Source organism: Corvus cornix, chromosome 1A (genome assembly GCF_000738735.6).
Source record: "Corvus cornix cornix isolate S_Up_H32 chromosome 1A, ASM73873v5, whole genome shotgun sequence".
Classification (NCBI taxonomy): Eukaryota; Metazoa; Chordata; class Aves; order Passeriformes; family Corvidae; genus Corvus; species Corvus cornix.
In genome coordinates, this window is record NC_047057.1 from 49686242 (window position 1) to 49709348 (window position 23107).

The following is a 23107-nucleotide window of genomic DNA, read 5'->3' on the forward strand; positions in this document are numbered from 1 at the left end:
GATTTGCTGACTGCATGAAGCACTGTAGATCCCCCCCACTATTCTGCAATTTATTGATAGCACACTCAATTAACCTTGGTGAGAGAATACAGAATGGACATTGTCTCTCTCAGTTTCAGTCATTTTTTGCTCAGTGACACAGTTTGCATACAAACCACTGAGGAGCGGTACTTAAATCTCCAAGTAAAAGTGCTTTAATGAAAACAAAAGTGCACATTCATGACATTTGTATTCGTATTAAGCCTTGTATGCTTCATTATCTGAAAGCCTAAACACTGGACCTAGTCATTGCAGATTATGTCCCATTAAGTAGTGAGTGCAATTCTAGTTCAAAAAGTTTAGAGAAAATGTACTCTTAGATTTGTTTGGCTGGCAACTGCACACATATTATTGCAATTCCAGTTTATCCACTGTGCTTGTATTGGCTTTGTACAGAAGATAAAATTAAATGAGATGAAAATCCAATTTTTATTAGTGAGTCCACTTCAAGGCACACTTCTTGAGGAAAAGGTCTTAGCAAGCACTGGAACTTGTGATGCAGTTACGGGAGACTCCACACCAAAAGCCTTTGTAAAACCCATGAGAGTTCTAAACAGCACTTGGAACCCCAGATGTGCTGAGGATATCACAGCACAGGTAATCAGGGCAGAGGCACAACATGATCTACAACAGCTACAAACCAGTTCACAGATCCCCTGAGAACTGGCTTTGGTCCTATCAGCTCACTTAAGCATGAGAGTACGATTGTTTTACCTTGATTTTGTTCTCAGACTGAGAAATGGGTGTGTACATATTTAAAGAAGCCAGGTGTTACATTCAACATCACATGATGGTCTATGAGGAGAGGAAAATATGCTATTTTTTCCACAACACAATAAAACATCATGCACAGTTGTTCCTACGAGATATGCTCTAGAATACACTGTGCTGGTATCAGTGTTATCATCTAAAAATCATCTCATGAAGAAGAGTTGAAAGAAAAAAAAATCAGGAAATTGATATCTTACTTGTTGAACTTTCTTGTATAGTCTGTTGGACTACTTACTGTAACTGTGTTACATCTTTTCTCCTTAGCCTTTCACTGTCTTTCCTATCCATAAGGCAAATTACTTGAGGCAAATGGCTTTTTTCCATAGGGTGCTCCATAACAAAAACCAGTGGGTCAGAGCTGTCTATGGAATCCTACAATAAAGAGATGAAAAGGGATTTGTGGTGATCCTGCAGTTTAAGCCCCCGCCCACAGCAGGGTTAATTTTGAAATCACACAAAATGAGAATGTAACCTCCTCTTTCTACAGTGACTACTCTAATGAAACACAAGTCTCATTCAGGCAATGATATAAATTGTACACATGCCTAGAACAAAGACATATGGAAATCATTTAGGTAGAAGATCTGCATTAAATTATTTGAGATTTCCTTTTCCAATATGCATTTATAAGATGGTATTGACTGCAGTGTTAGACTCCAGTTATAAAGCACATATTATCAAAACACACTAAAATGAGGCGATCATTACAATCATTATTTCCTGACTTCGGTGTGCTGAAGACCCTCATAATGTAGTTTCAAAAATCTGATTATTTGTAGATGGAATTCAGGAAACAATGCAAAAGAGGAAAGAAGGGTAAAATTCCAAACTGGGAAAAAAAAAAATTACTTTAATAGGTACAGTGGAAAACACTACCTGTCATACAGCCTTCAAGAAGGTGTTTGTCTTCTACATACTTAGAAAGTCTTCAGAAGAAAGCTTTGAGAGCCACAAACTGTAGGAACTGTGAAGCTCTTGCCCTTTGAGATGCATTGTGAATGTGGTGAGGGCTCTGCAGTGGGAAAACTGCCAGTGGCAGGAATTACTTGTCACAAGACTTAAACAAGGCCCTGCTACAAGGAGACTTAACACAGCAAAACAGGGATTAATGTGATTACTTCCATGATGAATAAGATGATTTTTTTCCAAAATTTATCAACACTGCAATTCTGCTTCCATATGAAAAAAAAATCAAAACCCTATTACACTCACGGCACTTCCATTTTCTGCTCAGGTCTCTATCAGTTTCTTGCACTTGTATCTACTTTACTGGCATTCAGATTTAAGGACTGCAATGTTCAGATTCATTACTACTGCATATCTTGCTACATTTGATAACGGTAGGCTGTCTCTTTTGCCTTGACAGATGAGCCTTGCTTTTTAGTTTAGCTTTACAAAAATGATTATACTTAATAAAGTGATCATCTTTGTAAAAGAAGCTAATCTACAAATATCCAGAAAGCATTCACTGAATTTTGGGATACTCTTTTCTTGGTTGCTCCGTCTGATGGTGGTTGGACTTTGCTCATCTCTACAACTTAGAAAGGAAAGCGGTAGATGCTCAGCCCTTCCGAAGCTTGAGTCAATTAAGCATCTAAGATTGCAGAGCAGAAGTTGATGCATTCAAAACTACTTCCTAAAAATACCATGCCAAGATTTAGACTGAAAAGGAGAACAACATTTCAAAAGAACATTCTGCTCAAAAGTAAAAAGTATTTCAAGCAATAAAGTTAAATTAAACATAAAAACAAAACCGTTCGAAACAGCAGTAATTCATTAGGAAAATAACCACTGCTCACTTCAAGAGATTCCCAGTGCATTTCACAAATTATGAATTATATTCAGACTCACATTGTGTCTCTGGTATCCTGATAGGCTCCATCGGGGTGGGGATGCAGCAGTGCTGGGCACAGACCACACACTGCTGTATAGCTTCTCCCTGATGTGTTTTAAAGAATTACAGCTGTTCCTTTGTCTTCACTTGCTAGAACTACCCAGCACTTTAATTAAGAAGCCCTATTATGAGCTCTGGCATTTTTTCCCGCATTGAAAATAACACTTCTCTGGATATGCCTGGTATGGGTTAGCTGAACTGGTAAGTCTGAATGTTAAAATATGATGACTGTGTCCTTTGACCCCAGCTTTACCCTGGAGGGCACCTCTAGTTTGGTTGCTGCTTTCCCTGACTCTTTATTCCTTCACCTAACAATGAAATCCATCCTCCAGTGCTTTTCAGCAGTGCACAGCAGGTTAGGACCAGAAGCAATAACTGCCCAATTAAAATCGAAATGTCAGATATGCAGAAGGCAAACTGTAATCAAACTGACCTGCCTGGGTTACCAGGGCAAAATGCCTTCAGGCTTATGCAATTAGCAGAAGGATAATTGATGACCACAGGCAATCAACCTACAGATGTGGGTCTCATGTGCAAGAAATGTGCTTGGGCACATCATTCAGTATAGACTCAGAGAAAAGGGCTTGACTTTGTTTGAGTCACTAAAACCACCTCCTAAAGCACTGAGGGTTTCCTTAGAAATCTCCCCGAAATTACCAGCTGAAATCACAAAGTGCTTAGAAGACTCAAAGCCGTGGTCACAAGTGTGCAACCATTCCCAGTGTCTCTGTAAGTTATGGTATGCAAGGAATGGTAAAAACTGTTTAGCTGGTTGTGGAGAGGAAAGGATCCTATTTATTACTGTAAGATGCTTAAAAGCAGGTGTGGGGAGCTTTAAGGCACTACCAAAGAGACAGAAATCAAGCCAGAAAAAGGAATTTTTATTCTGGAGTACTGAAACAACTGCCCTGGGACAACACTGGGAGAGAGTTCCTCATCCAAACAAGCCCTTCATCTTTCCTCCCTTCTACTTCCCACTCTTCCTTTACCCATCTCCTTAGAATGTGAGCTTGCTGAGGCCTGGGTTTTCCTTCTGCTATGACTTTTGCATCTCAAGAACTGATGTGCTTAGTTGGTTTTCTTTTTCACATCAAGACAGCTACTGCTTAATAAATTCCCAATGGAATTATTACCTACCTGTTAGAGGTACACCTCCAAGGAGGCATATTGCATTGGCCACAGCTAGCCACAATGCCATGAAATCACCTGTGCCTTCTCTTCCCTGAGACTCCATACTGAGCAATACACCTGGTGTAAACCACTTGACTACTAAAGCACTGCTTGTTTTTGGCAAGGAAGATATAACCCTTAGGAGTCAGAGCATCCAATGTCAACAGCGTCTGAATGTCACTTGAAGCTTTTCTGTAAAAGAACTAATTAATAATAAAGCTCAGGATGCTTTAAGAACTGACCCTCAAAAGCCCTGGAGATTTAAGAAAGTATTTCTAAACCCATTCCCCAGCTGCAGTTATTAATTAATGATTAATTTCTACAGCCATCATCTTGTGCTTGCTTCAACCCTGCTTGCTCCAGTGACTTCAACAGTCAAGGGGAACAGTCAGAACGATGTTGAAAACTAGTTAAAAAACAAAAATAAAATTAATTAGTATGTACTACAGGGGTACTTGCCATGTCTGTGTACCTTCAGCTGATCTGAGTTTTGAACTTAAAATACAGGTTCAGTGGTTTTCCTATGTATGAGAAGCACAGCAGATATTAAGAATTACAGCATTAACTCTACGGGCACATAATCAATTTCCTGAGACGTTACACGGAAATCTATTAATTAATTTCCTAAGTAAAATTATTCTTAAATATGGGTTCTTTAAGAAACTTGACACTTTGGGTTTGCTCTTTCATTTGTTTTTATAGCCACAATAATGGAATAATTGATCCAGATTTTTAGTCTACTTAAAGATCACAGATATCTTGTGTAGACAATACATGATGATTTTTTCCAATTTTTTTTTTACCTTTATGATACTTTTTATTATAAAATTTCCCTTCAAACAACCCCTGGAGTTTAATTTATTCCTTCAGATGATGCTACAAATGAAGCTTTCAAGACACCTGAACTGCCCACAGTTAGAATGGTCCTTTCAAAATGTTATTTCACACCAGGATTCTCAGTAGACAGAAGAACCTCCACCATCTTTCCGCAGGAACAGTTGGCTTCACTTCTGTTGGAAACAGAGAGAAGCAGCTGCTGCTCGGAATGAGGAAACTCTGTGAGCAGCAGTGCCAGCCCCACTGAGAACTGCCTTGCTGTGATGTCGTGGGAAAGGAAAAATATTTTCTTGAAGATCATTTAAAGCTAATCTGACAGCACAAACATGCAGAGAATATCACTAGTGAATGGGCTTGTTACAGCAAATGGAGAAGAGAGCATTAAACCATTCAGGCACATAGTACAGGTGCCATACCTGGGGTACAGGACATAGCAATATATGCTACGTCAAATCAGTAGGCAAAGGATGCAGGTGCTGCACATGGCCTCTGCTGAGGGTAATGACATGATTATGACAACACTGATGTAATTTTTTGCAATGTAATATTGCCTGTTGTTCACCCCCTTCTACTAAGAATGTAGCAGTACTTGATGGCTTCAATGAATTAAGATTCATCTTCTGTCTAAGATGGGTAAGTATTTACAGACTCAGTTCTCTTTGAGAGCTGAGTAAATTGGGAGATTTTTTTTGTTTTGATGGATTTAATCTCAGAGATCTGTTACACCATTAGAATTATCAAGAAAGTGCAGTCCAAGCAGTGTAATGATAATACAGCTTGAAACTTGATAATACTACTTGAAACTGTAAACTAATCTCCCTGACAGAGTTAGAAAGTGTTTGTTCCATCCCCGTGTAGAGCTCTGCACACTTGGTTCATAGAGGGTTCGGTCACCTTTCTCAGAATCAATATTTTTGACCACTACTAGGGAAGAGTACTGGGTGTGACAGACAAATGGTCTGGTGTGGTACAGCAAGTGCCATGTACAAACAGTGAGAGAGATGCCTCCAGTGTCCTGGCTTTAGACACTGTACACTTCACATGAAAAACAATTACCAGAGCCCGATTAACACACAGAGACGATTTCAGAAGTTGGTCCACATCCTAAAATAATCCCTGTTTAGATTGCAAGGTTATGGAGAGTTTCTCCTGCGCCAGAACTCAGTTGTATCTTGGAGTGCCTATGACCTGGAAACATGATGGCATTTATGTAGCTAGATTTTAAAAATAAAAAAGGAATGCCAGAGTTCCGAGGGTTTAAGGTTGTACTCTATGAGTTACTGGTAGATTTTTCATGATGAGATAAAAAAATAAAAAAAAATTTGGGGAACTGGAAAGGAAAGACTAGAGAATGTAAGGCATTCAGTGCCTCTGGGGGAAAAAATGGCATGTTATTAGTACTGTACACTGCTCCAAAAAAATAAAGCCATATATAAAAAGAGACTGAGTTAGGGAGAGAGAGGAAGGATGGATCTTAGAGTTCCGAGAGAGGTAAAAAAGAATTTCATTATTGCACATGATGTTCATTTAGGCATTCAACTAATTTTCTTCTATCTCATAATATTTTGCAGTACTGACCTCTGATTTTAGTGCCAGGATAACTTGTCCATTCTTAGCAAGCTTATTCTGCAAAGATAGTGCCTCCCGCTTAGATATTCTTTAAAATGTACTTTAGTACAGTTCTCCAATTAGCAGAACAATAATATAAAAAAAAAATAAGGCTACATGAAGAATTCAGACCCTTCCAAAACACTTTTTTTTCATTCTCATCTATCTGAAATCCTTCTAAAAACAGTATTGACAGGAACTATGCTTCAGATATCGCATTCTGGGCTAACGTCAAAAGAAAAGAAAGATGCCCTTCCTCTCCACCAGATTCCCCAGCTGGGTAAGTTCAACATCCCTGGGACAGTAGTGATCAAACATCAGAAGCATTTGAGTATAATATCAGCCCCCTAAAAGGGCTGTCTCATGGGAATTAGTCTGTGTCTTGAACCATGAAAATGACAGTACACACATTTGTTAGCCTAGCTGATGTCACTACCAGTTCTACTCATGTTTGTGCAAGTCTCTTTCCCTCCCCCCCCTTTAAAAAAGCACTCATTTGAAATCACATTTACAATTAAATTATCATTATAAAATGCAGAAACAAGTCAGCCTTGTTTAGTGGTGAAAAAAGAAGAGCAGGAATCCATTTTCCAAGTCCAGCTCAGCTGAAGATTTGCTGTGCATTCCTGGGAAGTCACTTCACCTCTCTGCACTGTAGGACACATTTAAAAAGTGCAGTGCAGCCATACATGGAGATATTTCAATGGAATGGGGTGCCAAAATCCATAATATTGCCATCTCAGAGGAGCAGTTTATTTTTGCAGATTGTCAAGTTAGGCTGGTACAGTTTTAGTGCTTCTGTCATCTCAGTGTCATCACACCCATGTACATAAGCCTGATTATATTTATAAAGTGAGAGCATTCACACTCACCTGTCTTAAAAGCTGGGCAAAATGCCCGTCAATAGGCAAAAATGTGTGTAGACGTTAAGATGAAAGGCTTGTGCAGGAAAGAGAAAGTTACTGATGGTAATATACTTCCTTTCCTGCTGGCCAAATATACAAAGAATGGTGGAAAGCTAACCTAAAAAGACTAGGAAGACTCCTTCAAGGGAGCTACAAAACAAAGATTTTTGAAAGATATCAAGGGACTTATGGACAACATTTGTCCTGACTGGAATATGGCTGGTAGTCAGCCCTGAGCTTTAGATCAAGTGTAATGCAATCATTATATTGATTATACATGCGGCACTTTGGGACATGGCTTAGCAGTGAACATGGCAGTGCTGGGTTAATGGTCAGACTCAACTTTAAGAGGCTTCTCCAACCTTAGTAATTCTGTGATTCCATATTGCAATTTGAGGAATTGAAAAAAGACAGAATTGGTACATTCTTCTTAGACCAAAACCAGACTCTGGAGATAAGGAAGAAAGGTAGAAGAAATCAGGGCCTTATTATATTATAAAAATCTAAGCAAACAAAAATGAGCCCCAAAGACATAGGCATATCTACTGTTGGTAGCAATATTTCCTTACTTGTCAAATATATGGCATTTTGTCAGCCACAGTGGGTAGGTTCTTCCTAACTAATACCAGAGAATGAACTTTCCAGTGAGTGTATTTTATCGTGTGTGTGTGTATATATATACATACATATATATACACACATACGTACATACACTTATATCTTACAACTCCACTAAGAGGAGAATTTCAAATGAAAATACTGTTAAGAGAAGAAACATAGGGAAGAGAATGAAGATAGTTTTCATTGTATCAGACAATAAAAATAAACCAAACAGACTGCCTACAGCAGTAGTTCCAGATCTATGGTTTAATAGCAGCCTCTCACCTGCCAGACTTTCAGATATTGCTTGTGGCTAAAGAAAGCTGCTGTCAAGCTGCAAGTTGATTGGGAAGGCAAAGTGTAACATTGTGCAGAGGACACTGCAACTGCACTGCTGGCCCTTGAATCAGCAAAAACGGAAGGCATTTGGTGTATGGTTGCAAGAGTAAATGTAATCATGGGTAAAAAAAAAGAATTCCATGTGACCAGGTAAAGGAAGACAAAGTTTGAAGAGGAAAGTAACGTCTCTTACTAGAGTAATGGCTATAACTTACAGAAATCAGACAAGCTTGGAGACCCTCTATACCTTATGCAAACTAAAGTAAGAAGACCTAAGCGATCAGGACAAACAGCTTACTTGAGCAGCAGAGCCCTGGTTTTCTGAAAGTTGCCTGTTTTGCCCAGGCAGATCCTTCAGTCTTAATAATTTTAGGAGATGTGTGCAGAAGGGTGTGGTAGAGATGAAAGCAAATCCAAAATCTAGACAACAAAACTAAGCTAAATTTAGCTGTGTACATTTCACATTGAATATCCATCCATCTCCAGGTTATTCTGCTTTCTTGATAAAAACAGGAACGACAGTGCTATTCTGTGCTTAATCTCTTATCCATGGGGTTGTCAAGTTCAAATGCAAGAATGAAATAAAAATAAATATCACTAAATAGGAAAGTAAAGGGAATTGCTTCACTGCAAGAGCAACACCATTTGTTCATTGAGCCGCTGCTAAGGAAGCAGGTTTCCTCCCTATCTGTTCCACAACTCATTTTGCTATCACATCATAGCCAGAGATTTTGTCCTATTCAGGAACCTGGGAGCAGAGGCTAAAGCATGAGCATCTCTCTTTTCCACTTTCAAGTGTATGACTGGCATTGCTGGCAGCATCACCTACGGTCTTCCATGCCAAAACATAACTGGTAGGCAAATCTTTCTCATCCCAAAGCCCAGTTCCTCCTGCCATGCCCATTTACTAAAAGCTCAGTCACTATTGTTAAACCTTTCTTCACCAGACAATTATAAATGTGCCAGGCTCTCCTGCTGCTGCTGAAGAGATTTTAGATTATTGTTTTTTCTAAGAAAATTTTGTACTGACAGGATGCTACTAAATCATGTCTTGGAGACGGATTTTTGCTCCTTTTGCTCCTGCAAGACAAGTATTATGAACTTTGCGCACACAAACACACATGAAACACATGCAAGACCCTGCCATGCAGCTCTATAGCACTCCAGTCTAAAGATGTGTCTCATAACAATAGTGCCTGTTATGGTTACAGTGCATCAAAAAGCTTTACAACAACATTAAAAAGCAATTAAGGAAAAATTACACTCATGTCTGACCCCTTGAGAAACCACCACATTTCACAGAAGACATAAGAGATCAGGACAAACAGCTTACTTTAGCAGCAGAGCCCTGGTTCTGACCAAAAGGAGGGTCAACAATGCCAAACCCTAGTTGCCAGAAGCATTTTTCTTTCTAGGCATCTTGCGCCTTTTGGTATGATCACATTGGGTGTCTCAGAGACACAACAGACTAACAAAAAAAAAATATTCCCATTTATTTTTTCCTTTGCTCTGTTCCAATAAATACACTCCTCCTGAGCACAGTCCTGATCCCCCACTGACAAGGAGAAAAAGCTGATGCACCTGCGGTGGAAAAGAAAACACACTGAATTTCAAGCCTTGCAGCTAAGACCTTACTTGTTTAACTCTGTAGAAAATGAGATGCTAATTTAGCCAATGCATCTACCCATAAAACTTGATAGCAAAAGAAGCAAGCACCCAAGCAGATCTGTACCTTTGTGGCAGGTGGTTACACTCTGGTCTTTCAGGATCTGTGATGACACAAAACAGTGGGGGAATGGCACGAGTCTCATAACAACCTGTCTTCAGTATAAATGCTTAGCAAGGGCCAGGGTCTGCAGCGACATGTGGGACACACAAGTCTCAGCCCAGCATCTCAGCCTCTCCTTCATGAAGCGCAGCCAATCAAGCTGCTAGGGTACAAACCACAAACCACGCGGAACTCACAGTCACAGCAGCTTATTGAGCTGGGTATGGGACTCAGCTTAGTGTGGTTTTACTCTCTTACTGCGAGGGAAACTGCTTGAGAGCAGTTTTTCTGAATGTTACAGCTGTGCTGGGGCACCTCATAGCTCGCTCAATGCTCATTTATTTAATCTATCTGTCTGGAAAACACTGGCCCCTTCAAATATTAGTAGTGACTCCCAAGAGCAAGCCATCACAGGTGTCCTAAAATACACTCTCTTCTCTGTTACGGGGGGACAGCAGTGGCCATAAGCCATCAGCACGTGAATTTGTGGAGCACCTCTCCTGCCACACACCCCCTGTGACGTGAGAGAGTCCATGGGTGTATATACACAGAGCACCCGCACGCCTGGATCTCCATAAGCAAATGCAGGCGAATGCAAGAACCATCTTGTGCCTATGTAAGCACAGGCCAAGAGGGAGTTTATATGAGAGGAACTAGGATTTCACCAGATTCTGCAGTAAGCGTGAACCAGGGGGCTGCCTTCAAGCTGTGAGAAAAAGATCTATAAAAATGTGATTCTTACAAGAACACAGAAAAGGCACATTTGCTTATTTAGTTGTTGCATCAGTTTGGTTTCTAGCAGGAGTGTATTGCGGTGGCCTGGACAAGAGTGACTGTTGTCTGCTCTGGGTAGTAATGGTTTGCCTGGCCTGTCACTACCATCTTTCAGATGGTAAAATACTGATGGATGCAAAATAAAACTTTCTTCTCAGGTGAAAGCGGCTGCACTCCGGCTTACGGCACTAAGCAGCTCCCCTCACAACCCTACAGACGATGGAAGTGCTCTCCCACCCCTCACAGCAGGGACCGTAACGGAGGGGCGGAGCCTAGCGAATGATTGACAGCCCCTCTGGCTGCAGGTACCCTATGGGGGAAGGGAGGCAATATTCTGATTGGGCTAGGAGAGAAAGGGGCGGGGCGTGTGCAGGTGATTGGCAGCAGGTTGACTCTCCCGGGGCAAAGGGGCGCGATAAGGACAGGGTGGTGCTTGTGGTGTGAGTTCAGCTGCATCTACCCCATAGTTAAGTAACGCCAATCATTAATTACACAGGCACAAGAGTTACTCCTGCCCTACACTCATCCTGACCCTGCTGGGCCGTGGCCTCTGAATGGCAGTTTCCCTCCCATCTTTTCTGCCGTCTGAGCTCCAGTCCCTCCTCCTGAAGGCAGCCTGAGGGCTGCCAGGGGTCAGTGGGGCCCCAGATGGAGAAGGACCATCGATGGCTGGAAAAATGATTGCTACTGGAGAGCAGAAATCCGCCTTAGGAAACACCAGCCCCTGCCCTGGCCCTGCCTGGTGCGGTGCCTGCAGTCGTTAACATGCGGCATTTCACAGGAAACAAAAAGGAGTTGACATCAAGTGAAATTTCCCCCTGCAGCCACCAGTCTAGGACCTCTTAAAATCGTAGCCTAAAAACATCATCTAAATTCTGCCGGGTAGCTGTAAGCCGTGAAAGTGCCATTTGCTGCAGCTGAAGTAGATTCATAAATTATTGAGTTCCTGAGTCAGTGAGATCCACATGCCCTGAGTTCTTGAAGCCACTTTTCTTTGTACCATTTCCTTGGATATGGTTCAGAGCCTGGCCAAATGGCCTATACTTTTTCCAGCCTGTTGCTCAAAAGCAGCACAAAACCCCCCTACTTTAACTCTTAATTACTGTTGACTTTGTAGAACAAGCAGCCAGATTGCTGAGGTTCCATCTGTGTTCTTCAAAAGAGCACAGGTGTTACATACTGAAATGGGAAAAATTTTATTGGTAATATTGAACTACCTAGTACTGAAAAAAGTATTCTTAATTATATCTTCAAAATGTTCAAAAAGTTACAGAGACCAATTAAGGTGTTTTATAATTGCTATTAAATTACTCTTTTGCCATTTTTAATAGTTTAAATACTTCCAATATGAAATGTTCTGATTTTCCAGCTAAAACCAGTTCTCTATCTCACAATTCACTTTGATTTGAATAAAAAGGTAAAAACACATTAAACAATAAAAAATGCCTTTGGGCAAAGTACAACTTTCCATTTGGCTTAAGATCAAATACTCTTAGCTATTCAGCCAAAAATATTTTTTGTTTTGCATTAGAGATGTCAATCTTGCTAGCAAACTAAAAAGCAGTTATATATGCACCATTGTAGCATTGTAGCTCACATGGAGCTGGCTCAAGAACAGAGACACAAAATGCAACAATCAGATGCTGATGTCTTGTCTACTAACACTAAGACCCATACAGTGTTCAGCTTCACATGATTTGTCTGACATTAACTGACAAACAAAAGCAAAAGACTGGAAATTAATGTATGGCTATATCCAGGCTTCAGGCTTTTATAGTCTCAATGGCTCAATTAGAATATTACTTAAATGCAGACATCTACCAAATTTTATATTTCAGGGTGAGATTTTTTGTTTGTTTGTTTGTTTTTTATTTTCAGAGGAAGATCTTTTATGCTAATAACTTCTTTCAATTATGATTCAACTATTTTGATACATTGCCACCAAAATACTGATATTGTAATGCTATGTCAGTTAGTACGTTCTTTTTACACCTCTGAAATATTCCTGAGATCCTGAAGTGAGGAGGAGGGGTATGCTGGCATTGTTCATGTTGTTCCTTTTGTATGTGTAAAGACCTTCAAGCTGTCACTCTTGAAGTTTTCATCATTTACTAAAAACAAAGAAACAGAAGGAAATGTGGCATACACATCAAAATCCTAGACCCACAAAAATCAAACCATCTGTGGACCCAGCTAACGAAAACATGGGTACCAAGGTTTTTGTAAAGCAAGACTTGATTGCAGGAGGATTAGCTAATCAACTTGTAAAGCAAAGCAAATCAATGTATCCTGCCATATAACCAATGTCATAGTGCAACTCTGACAGAGAGAGAGAGAAACATACAAAGGGAAAAGAGGAATCTCATGATTGAAGTCTTTTAATAGCTTCACTGAAACAAATGATAAAATCAGATTCTCTCAGCAGGAGATAGAGAGACAAAAATGGACTCCATTTGAAGTGCAAACAACAAAAAGACACAGGGAGTTGTAAACCATGCAGCACCTTCCTCATAAACATCCCACTTTCTCTCTGTTCCAAGTGTTTGCAACTGTCTCTCCCTGCAAAAGCTTAATTAAACCAGTATATTTCCCATTTAAGTAATTTGGAAATGTGTGTAGTTTGATAAAAAGGTTAATTAGCTTTTTTCTTTAGAAAACTGAAAAGGTACCATTTTGATCTTTTGCTTGAAATTCATGCCAATCCTTGCATTAAAAATATCCCTCAATCTGGACTGTGGTAGGTATCACACAGGAGAAACATGTTCATAAGGGGGGCTGTGGGAAGGGGGCTCACATAGAAATCAAAATTTATTATGAGTTTTAATATTTTTACTTTTTGTTTTTATACAGTACATTACAGACTGTCTCCCTTCTTGAGGCTGGTTGTTTGTCAGGGCTTGAAATCAAATTGATACATGATGAAAATGGACCTTCTCTGGTGACTCAGCTGGGGATTGCACAGAAATCTACCCAGCCTTATGGTAACCAATAAAAGAAAGGGATAGGAACAGGAACATTTCATAAAGCTGTGAAATAACAATTCACAAGCATAATTTAAATAATTTGGAGGCTGCATTCCCTTTTTATGCTACTGCTGCATTCACCAAAATGCACCTCCTATTGAGTATACGAGCTGGGAAAGCTGATGGATCCAAGCCAATTGGTGTAGAGAAACTGGTGTTACCATTTAGCAGAGCAATTCAATGGCAAATGGAGGCTCTTGTTTTAATTCCTTCACCTCTCTGCTCTTTTATAGAGCCCTTCAACAATCCTGTAAATAGAAGGGTTGCACTGGACTGACGTGAGACATTTCCTTCCCTTCTCCCTAGTTGCAAATATTCTTTTTCTGTAATGTAACTTTCACTGACTCTGACATTTGCACTTCGATTTAGTTATAGGTGTGATCAAAATACTAACGACATTATCACCATAAGCCAACTGAAGCAGTGGTTTAACAGCTGAAGGTGTTAGGCTGTGGTTAAACAAACTTACTGGACAATAAAATTATCCATTTCTTCTTTTACTGGCTGGTGCCCTCCATGCTTTCAGTTGACTTTTCATAGTGAAACACCTGAATATTGTGTTTTTAACCTGTAAATGTCAAAGCACTTAATTTTTATTGCATACATTATTGAGTAGAACCAAACCACTTCTTTCTACTTTGGTATCAAACCAAAAGGAGAGGCTAGACGTTTTCTCTCTGCTTTCTCCTTGGGTCTGTTATGGTTGCTATATTTTTGGTTAAGGACAGTTGAATGGGACCAAAAGGTTATTGCAGAAAGCAATATCCAGTTCTCCTGTTCATTAATTTTGCTACCATGGAATCCTCGTCTTTCTTACACAGATGAGAAATGGAGGATGAAATTATTTGTGCCTCTGCTTCTTTCTCCAGAATTTTAAGTAAATGATATCAAAGATTTGTGGATATTGTGAGCATTCCTGCCAGCTCCCTTAGTATCCTTGGGTGGATCCCATCCAGCTCCACAGACCTGTGTGTGTCTAAGTGGTGTAGCAGGTCACTGACCATTTCCCTTTGGGTTATGGGGTCTTCATTCTGTTCTCTGTCCCTGTCTTCCAGCTCAGGGGTATGGGTACCCCCAGAACAACTGGTCTTACTATTAAAGGATGAGGGTTAGAAGGCATCAAGTACCTCAGCCTTTTACTCATCCTTTGTCACTATGTTTCCCTCTACATCCAAAAAAGGATGGAGATTCTCCATGGCCCTTCTTTTGTTGCTGATGTATTTATAACCATTTTTATTGTCTTTCATGGCAGCAGCGAGATTAAGTTCTAGTTGGTCTTTGTCCCTTCTAATTTTCTCTCTGCATAACCTAACAACATTCTTGTAATCCTCCTGAGTTGACTGCCCCTTCTTCCAAGGATCATAAACTCTCCCTTTTTTCCTGAGTTCCAGTCAAAGCTCTCTGTTCAGCCTGACCAATCTTTCCTCCTTGTTGGCTCATCTTTCAGTACATGGGGATTGCCTGCCTACTCCTGCAACTCCAAAGTTTCCTTCCTGAAGAATGTCCAGCCTTCCTGGACTCCCTTCCTTCACACCTGCCTCCCAATGGACTCTGAAAACTTGTATAATTTCATGATTGCTGTGCCCAAGACGGCTTCCAACCATCGTATCACGCACCAGTCCTTCTCTGTTCACAAACCACAGGCCCAGAGGATGCCTTCCCTAGTTGTCTCCCTCAGCAGCTGTGTCAGGAGTTATCTTCCACACACTCCAGGAGCCTCCTGGACTGTTTCCTCTCTGCTGTGTTGTACTTCCAGCAGACACCTGGTAAGTTGAAGTCCCCCACAAGAAAAAGGGCCAACAATTATGAGACTTCTCCCATCTGCCTATAGAATAATTTGTCTGCCTCTTCACCCTGGTTGGGTGGTCTGTAACAGACTCCCACCTTGTTGGCCTTTCCCCCAGTTCCTACCCGTAACCACGCAACCCTATCGTCGTCATCGTTAAACTCTAGACAGTCAAAACACTCCCTAACACACAGGGCTCCCCTGCTGCCTCTCCTTCCTCACCTGTCCCTCCTGAAGAGTTTACAGCCATCATTGCAGCACTCCAGTTGTACGAGTCATCCCACCATATTTCTATGATGGCAACTATGTCACAGTCTTTCACTTACTCAGTGTTTTTCAGCTCCTGCTGTTTGTTCCCCATGTTGCATGCATTGGTGTAGATGCACTTCGGCTGGGCTATTGAAGCGGCAACCTTTTTTGGGGAGAGAAGCCCTAATTCCTAATTTGAGTTGTTACATTTGCAGAAATGTGTGAGTTTTGTGATTTGGAGAATAAAATAAGCGCCACGAGAAGTGTCTGGCATCACTTACTGACTCTAACTGCAAAATAACTAGAAAAAGTGCAAAACACTTTATAAAAGAGTAACTAAAAAAAGGTAAAAGTGAGAAAAGCAGCCTCTAACAATTCTTGGGGTCTCCCAAGTTCATTAATCTGAGACATGACTGAACTAACAGGCAGTGCAGTTTCTGCTTCTGGATTATGCACATGGTTATGCCACTGGATAAATGGCTGCAGAAAGACCTGGAGGTTTGTGTTCAAGTGCCTCACATGGTTGAACTATTTTATGAATAATGCATCAGAGAAAGTCAGACACCATTATAAACAGGGCTTCTTCAACACTGACACATTGCAAAGTTTTCAATATATGGATAACACTGAAAGGAATCAAGGATCACTTGAGAAGGCCTGTCAATTAAAATTAGTAAGTCTGAAGTTGCTTATTTAAACGAATTTCTCAAGGAAAAATTAGCAAGAAATTACAGCTGCACATTAGAAAAAGTGTAAGAAAAAACAAGTTTTCCATGTTATTTTCAGAAAAAAATACTTGAAAATACCAGCACCCTTACAAGTAAGAACTTAGGAAAAATGGCATCACTGCTGGTTTAGGCTTACATGAGAGTAGAAATATTTTTGAATATAAAGACAAATGAGCTGCAATGATGAAAACTGAAAAGAAATTAGCATCCATTTGGCATTTCTGAAAATTAGTGGCTTGAAAGTAAGCAAGACAAACTAATACTTTCTGACTCTAGAGCACATATTAAAATAGATTGGTCTTTATATTACTCTCCCATAGTTGCATTTTCCTAGATTAATGAAGGGAATTGGACCAAAGGCAGTTAGAAGGAATTTTTGTATACAAATTCCTAGTTACATGAGTACTGATAGAATAGGATAATTAATGTGGCTGCTCAGTGCAGTGAGAGCCCAGTTAACTCAAGTTACTAAGCAGCAGCCCCAGTGTCTGTCATCTGGGAAGCAAATGCTGAAGCAGTTTCAGCCAGCAAGTTTGCTCATTCTGCAGTTCTGACAGATGCCACAGGTAGAAACAAGTCTGTTTTGAAGCAAATTTGATTTTGCCAAGAAATCCTACTGAAGATGCCATAATGCACATAAGAGCACTACAGCAGTGTACAGAGTCAGGCAAAAGGCCCACTTGGCCCCGTGTCCTCTAGCTGGGAGTGCCAATATGATCTATTTACAGAAAATGAGCAGGAAGAAAGGAAACAAAGCATGCCTTCTTGACATTCCTTCCAGGAATTCTTCACTGCAACAAGTCTGACTTGACTTGTTGAGCCAGAGATTATCTCTGAACAATTATTTTTAAGAGCCATTTACTTTCTGTAAATTTGTCTGTGTTTTTGTCCTTCATTACATTCCGTGGCAATAAATGCAACAATTTACTTAATGCATGGTATGTAAGAATACTTCCTTCTTTTGTTTAAAAACTCTGGTAATTTTAATAGGTTTGTTCCTCCTGGAAAAGTTCGATTATACTAGTTAATGGACTTCAAGTTGGTAGCTCAATGAAGATTACAGTTAAAGACAGTTCTTAGTGTTTACCACTCAAATACCTTTACCATTGACATTTAAGTAACTTCTACTTTAATAAAACTGGTTGAGAAACTTGGTAGTTTAGGAGATCTGTAACAACATATAAAAGCTGTTGTCTTTATTTTCAATCTAGACATTGATTTTAACTCTGAACCTGCAAGAAGTTCTTGATAGTTACTAATATCTTTATAGAGAAAAGAAATGGAAATACCAATCAATTAATAGTAGAAAAGTATCCACACTACAAAATAAGTATCCAGTTCATATAAATTATTCCAGCTGCTGGAAAACCTCACAGAGAATCTGAACCTAAAAGGGGCCATGGAAAGTAAACTTGCTATTGTTCATCCTCATGTAGAGTGTTTTTTCTTACCCATTACTGACACACTGATGGAAGAACAAGAGTCATGTTCTATTCTCACTCCTATCATAATTGGTATCTACTAGCTAGAGGCCAGTAGTTTTAGATATTGTCATCTGGCATATTATATCAGAACCAAATTCTGAAAACTTTTTCTAAAGAAGCTTTTTCTAAGAATAAGGAAGAATAAAACACTAGTAGAACACCAGAGTTTTGTTTAAAAAGAAATCAAGGTATCTGCTGCCTCTATTTTCTATATGATAGATTAAAAAACATGTTAACAAAATATCTTGCAACAACTATCACAAAGTCAAAGCCAATCTTCTTTTCTCTGCCCCATCTTCACTGAAAATACAGCGCTCTCAATTAGAGGTAGGGTTATTTACATAGGATATGGAATTGCTTATCAAGTCAATTTGCATTCTGGGGAGCAAATAGATAGATTACAGTATTATGTATAAAACTTATTCCTGCTGTAGTGATCCATGAAATTGCAGTTAATTTTGCTGAAATGGAACATTATATTTTTAAGTAGAAGTGAAAGAAAACAAGAAGGAGGAGGTAAGCCATAGGAGCTGAACTTTGAATAAAAGATTAAATTATTAGTAAGAACATAGCACTGCTGGGAACAGCATGAGTTGCTACATGAAGCTGCTGACCTGTTGACTTCCAGACACAATCAAGTATCTTCCTTGCCATAGTAAATTAGATGAATTATGGGTAGTGATGGGCCTGTCACATTGCACATTCCTGTCCTCAGGTGATGTATGTGAAAGTGAATTCCTGCTGATACAAACTCCATGCAGCTCCTATTGGCTCTGACACACCAGCAGCATGCATCTGCTCTGTGCAATGAAATAATTGCATTGTGATGCTTCTACAGTACAGCTGCGCATAATGATTTTCTTGATTTTATGCTGATGAGAGAAATTCAAGATTGTTTAGTGACTGTATAAAAATCTGGGGACTATGGGACTAAACTAAGGAAAACTCTAACTGTACCATAAGAATCTGCATTTCAATGCCTTTCTTTCCACTCTTTCAGCAAAAGAAGGCACGTGCTTCCACCTCCACTGCTTAACTTGAAAGTAGTATGTGGTTTAATGTGGTTTCAGAATAAGTCAGAAAAAAACCAACTAACATTTGGTCACTCAGTTCTAAGATGCTGTCACTGTCTGAAATTGCTATTGCCCTTCACCTGAATTTTGTTAACTGACAATACATGCAGTCTTACTCCACCTATTTGTGAACTAAAATATCCCAACTTCAAAATTCCTCTGAAAAAGAATTTGAAAGCCCTGTACTCATCAGTGACAGAAGTAACCACCTGAATTACCAGCTACAAACTCATTATATTTGTCCATCGTGTCACTGTATTTAGCTCACCCCAGACCAGAGTTAATTAGTGTGATGATGTCAGATTCAGGGCTTGTAAAGCTTACCAACAGAAACCAGGAATGAAAGAGGAAATGTAAAGTTACACAGAGAAGGAGATCTTAGTACTGAATTATTGGGTTTACAGTTCCAAGAGAGGAGGGAACCAGAGGTCTTTCAATGTCTGCAACCTGTCTCTGGAGGCATTTTATAGCATATGTTAATGTCTGCTCAGCATGCCAAACCCAGGAAAAATCTGCCTTATCTTCCCTTTCCAGTAGTTTCTGACAGTATCAGAAGTAGTAATATGACAAACAGGCGTCAAGATAGCTAAAACATAATTAGATGTTGTATCTCTTAAATTATGCTGTCCCCTAAGAGATCTACTATCAAAGGCTGCTCACCAACATTTAATTTCTTTTTGCTCCTACCAGACTTTCTCATTACAAACTTCAGCCTAAACAACTCAAGCTTGTATTTTAAAACTATGTTTTCTAAAAATTTTAGTTGATTTAAAGTGAAAAAGCTTTCCATGCTAAGAAAAGTGATATTTGTTAAAAGAAAGGTTAAAAATCCACATAATGCAAAAAGTAAAAATGATAGGTCAGTGGCTTTAGAAAAAGGGGAAAATAGAAGTCTTTAGGAATAACGTAATGGGTCTGATATAGTACTCTTTTGTCACAAATAGAGTTGTATTGTGGGTGTTTATATCTAGCAAACATTTCTCTGTCTCAACTGTTTTTCTGTCTTAGTCCCTATTTGATAAAGCTTGGTTTAACCAAAAGATTTAATTAAAAACTGGGATAGCAGGGCCTATTGATGGTTAGTCTTAAAATAGCTTGACAGAAAGTGCATTGGGATCCCAAAACCAGGAAGACATAGTCTTGCTTTGGGTCAAGACTGAGGTGCCTGTGCAGAACTAGGAAGAGAGCACCACTAGGGAATAACAAGTAATCAGTGTAATGGACTCTTGTTTGAGCTGTGCAATAGCACTGGGACTGAAAAGTACTAGAAGAAGAGATATGCTGCAGAAACCATAGATTAGATGCTCTGAAAAGGTGAGTAAAGATCCATAGAGTGGTTACAGCAGATTTGTAACAGCTTTCTTTATGCTTTATTCCAGCTACAGGTGTCTTATATAATTTAGACTACTGGTATTCAAAAACACTATACAGGGTATATAGGTAAAAGGAGAAATTAATTCTGTGGGTTCTAGGCAGGATTCAAAAAAAGTTATCCACTTTCCACATGTCAGATGATATTCCTGTGGAATAACATGAGAACAGGATGTCTGTATTAATAGGATGCTAGCGTTAGCTAAATCAGTATGGCTCTGTGCCACAGAACAAAGAGAAATTGCCCACTTGTAGCATATTTTCAGTTATTTTGGTACAGCTTTTGCATATATTGAATACTACAGAAGTCTAAAAAACAGCAAGGCTATTTACTAATGCGTAAATAATTCTGCATAACATTTAAACTGTAAAATGGAAGAAGGAGAAGCTTGTGAATACTTAGTATTAGCAGGTGTTAGTTTTGTTTGGATAATCTTCTAAAATGCTGTGAATTTCACTTAAGCTAAAGTTGCAGTAGGAAATTCCATGAAACAATGTTTAATGTCAGAAAAAAATTACTCAGAATTTTTGCCTTGATTTTCTAAGATTGAAATGCCAGATATTGAATACAAAGTTACAGGACATGACTATTCAAGTTGACATACCGTCCAAACCAACCAAAGTCACTGTGTACAGCATTTAGTCTGTTGCTGCACTTTTGAGCCTGACCCATCAATCCTAAATATTTTTGTATTTTAGATGCAGTCAGTATAACATAAAGGATGTAATGTTGTCTAGTTTCATCAGGAGAAAAACAGAAGCGCTGCAATTTTTGGACAAGGTGAGAACAAATCTTTTGTGATGCGACAAACTCATTTCAAAGAGAAGATTATATCTGTTTTTATTGGTGGGAGATGTGTGGTGTGCATATATTGCAAAGAGAAGTATATGAAGTCCTTGCTGGGCCTTCCTCTGCAGTAACATCCAAGATTTATCTGTGTGGCAAATCCAGGTGCAGGAAAGCAGGAGGCAACTCTGTGTTTATGTCAGCTGCAGCGTATGGTCACCAGTTGGCCAGCATGCTGTGTTTAGGCGCTGTGAGGTCTTCAAACACTGCTTAATGTTTCCATACCATATGTACTGTAATATCTAATCACCATTGGGGTAGAGTCTAATGTTTCAGCACAATTTATTTGTTGGCTGATAAAAAATTAGCTAACACTCAAAATGCTATTAGTTACTAGTCTTTTTTCCCCCCTTTTTTCTGTTCTTCTTAAACCAAGGCAGAGAAAAACACTATGACCTGCAGCTTTTCTGCCTTCTGCCTCCCCAGGTTGCTTTCTTTGTCTCACCAGACATGAGCTGTAACCTTCTCCCTCTTCCAGAAAACAAACATTTTCACACAAATAGTTTCAGCTGATCTGTTTCTCAAATGTTTGGAACACTGTGTAGCTCCTAACAGAAGAAACTTCAGAAATGCATTTTCTGTGGGAGATTAGATCATCCTGATATAAAAGAAATTCCTAACATCTTATGTCCTTTTTGTTGTTGTTGTTGTTGCATTTCAATAGTTCCATGTTATAATATTAACTTCAAACAGACTTGTCTGGGAATCACTATAATTTTGGAAATGGTTAGATATTTTTTCCCCCCCCACTGAATTCTGTTTGCAATTAACTGGGGAAAACCAGTAATACTTCAAAACGAAGAAACTGAGGAATCAGAGTGCCTCCAGTGTATGCTCCACAATGCCTTAAAGAATATGTGTATCTCACTCATAGCCCTATGACTTTTTCCTTTCCAAAGCAAATTGATGCTAAAAGATACATCTATGCTCTTCTCAACACAGTAAATAAATATTTCTTTTTTTTTCCATTGTGATTCCTATGACTATGTGGAATAATCCAAATATATTAAAATTTCTGAAGGGAATCATCCCATTCCTTCCTCTCAGCTCCAGCTATGCCCCTGTGCAGGAGGTTGTACTTATGTAATGCCACTGGAGAATCTAATAACTTTTAGAAGAATTGTTTTTTTTCCAATGGTGTCTTAGTCTCAAAGCTGCACAGAAATCCATGTTGGGGAAGAGGAGAGGAGAAGGGAAGTTGTGACATTGTCCACTTCAACAACTGTCAAACACTGAATGCATTTAGCTGTAGTGCTAAATGCACTACAGTGCTAAGTGCACCCTTTTGCTCAGCTCTAGCACTGACAAGACACTTCAAAGTGTTTGTAAATGGCCTTGCTTTTTATGCAATCTAAGAATATTTTACATTGCCAGACTTATGTTAAAAACTACAGTGCAAATTAGAAGTAGACCAAATACATGTACTGTTGATTTTAGTTATCCATATCTTCCTCTGAGCAACTGCCTCTATGGAAAATGTGGTGGATAATGACAGTTCTATTCTGGGACTCAGAAGTCCTAGAAGATGGTCAATTTAAACTTTTTCGTCAGTGGAGTCCTAGTGATTGCACAGTTAAGCTGCAGTTTTCTGCCCAGAAAAAGTGTGATACCACCATGATGGTGGTAGTCTTATTTTTTTCTGAGCTCTCAGATCCCTTAGAAGCAGATGATGCAATTGGTAGATGTACCTTGAAAATATGGATGAAAGACCGGGAACCCCTTATTAGAGTCAGTTAACACAGCTAATAAAAGTTACATCAATTTTCTTCAATGTTCTACAGCGGTTTGATTATGGATGTGCAAATCCTTTGTAAAAATCTCACTTAACCATATTGAATGTT

General features: G+C 39.3%; 1 protein-coding gene across 6 annotated transcripts in view; it reads right to left on the bottom strand.

The window, feature by feature from the left end:
- GRAP2 (GRB2 related adaptor protein 2) overlaps positions 1-23107 on the bottom strand; it is a 106195-nt gene that overhangs the window by 31053 nt on the left and 52035 nt on the right. Inside the window, exons 1-2 of one of the 6 annotated variants that reach the window (XM_019292726.2) lie at positions 1687-1783; positions 1046-1182 (exon numbers count right to left, since the gene is read on the bottom strand). The exons of 3 other annotated variants lie outside the window; for them this stretch is intronic. In XM_019292726.2, coding sequence (XP_019148271.1) covers positions 1046-1146 — 101 coding nt within the window. In that variant the 5' untranslated portion in view covers positions 1147-1182; positions 1687-1783. Of the gene's footprint in view, positions 1-1045; positions 1183-1686; positions 1784-9895; positions 10018-23107 lie in introns of those variants that run through there. 2 more of the 6 variants (XM_019292727.1, XM_019292732.2) reach the window with 2 other exon arrangements.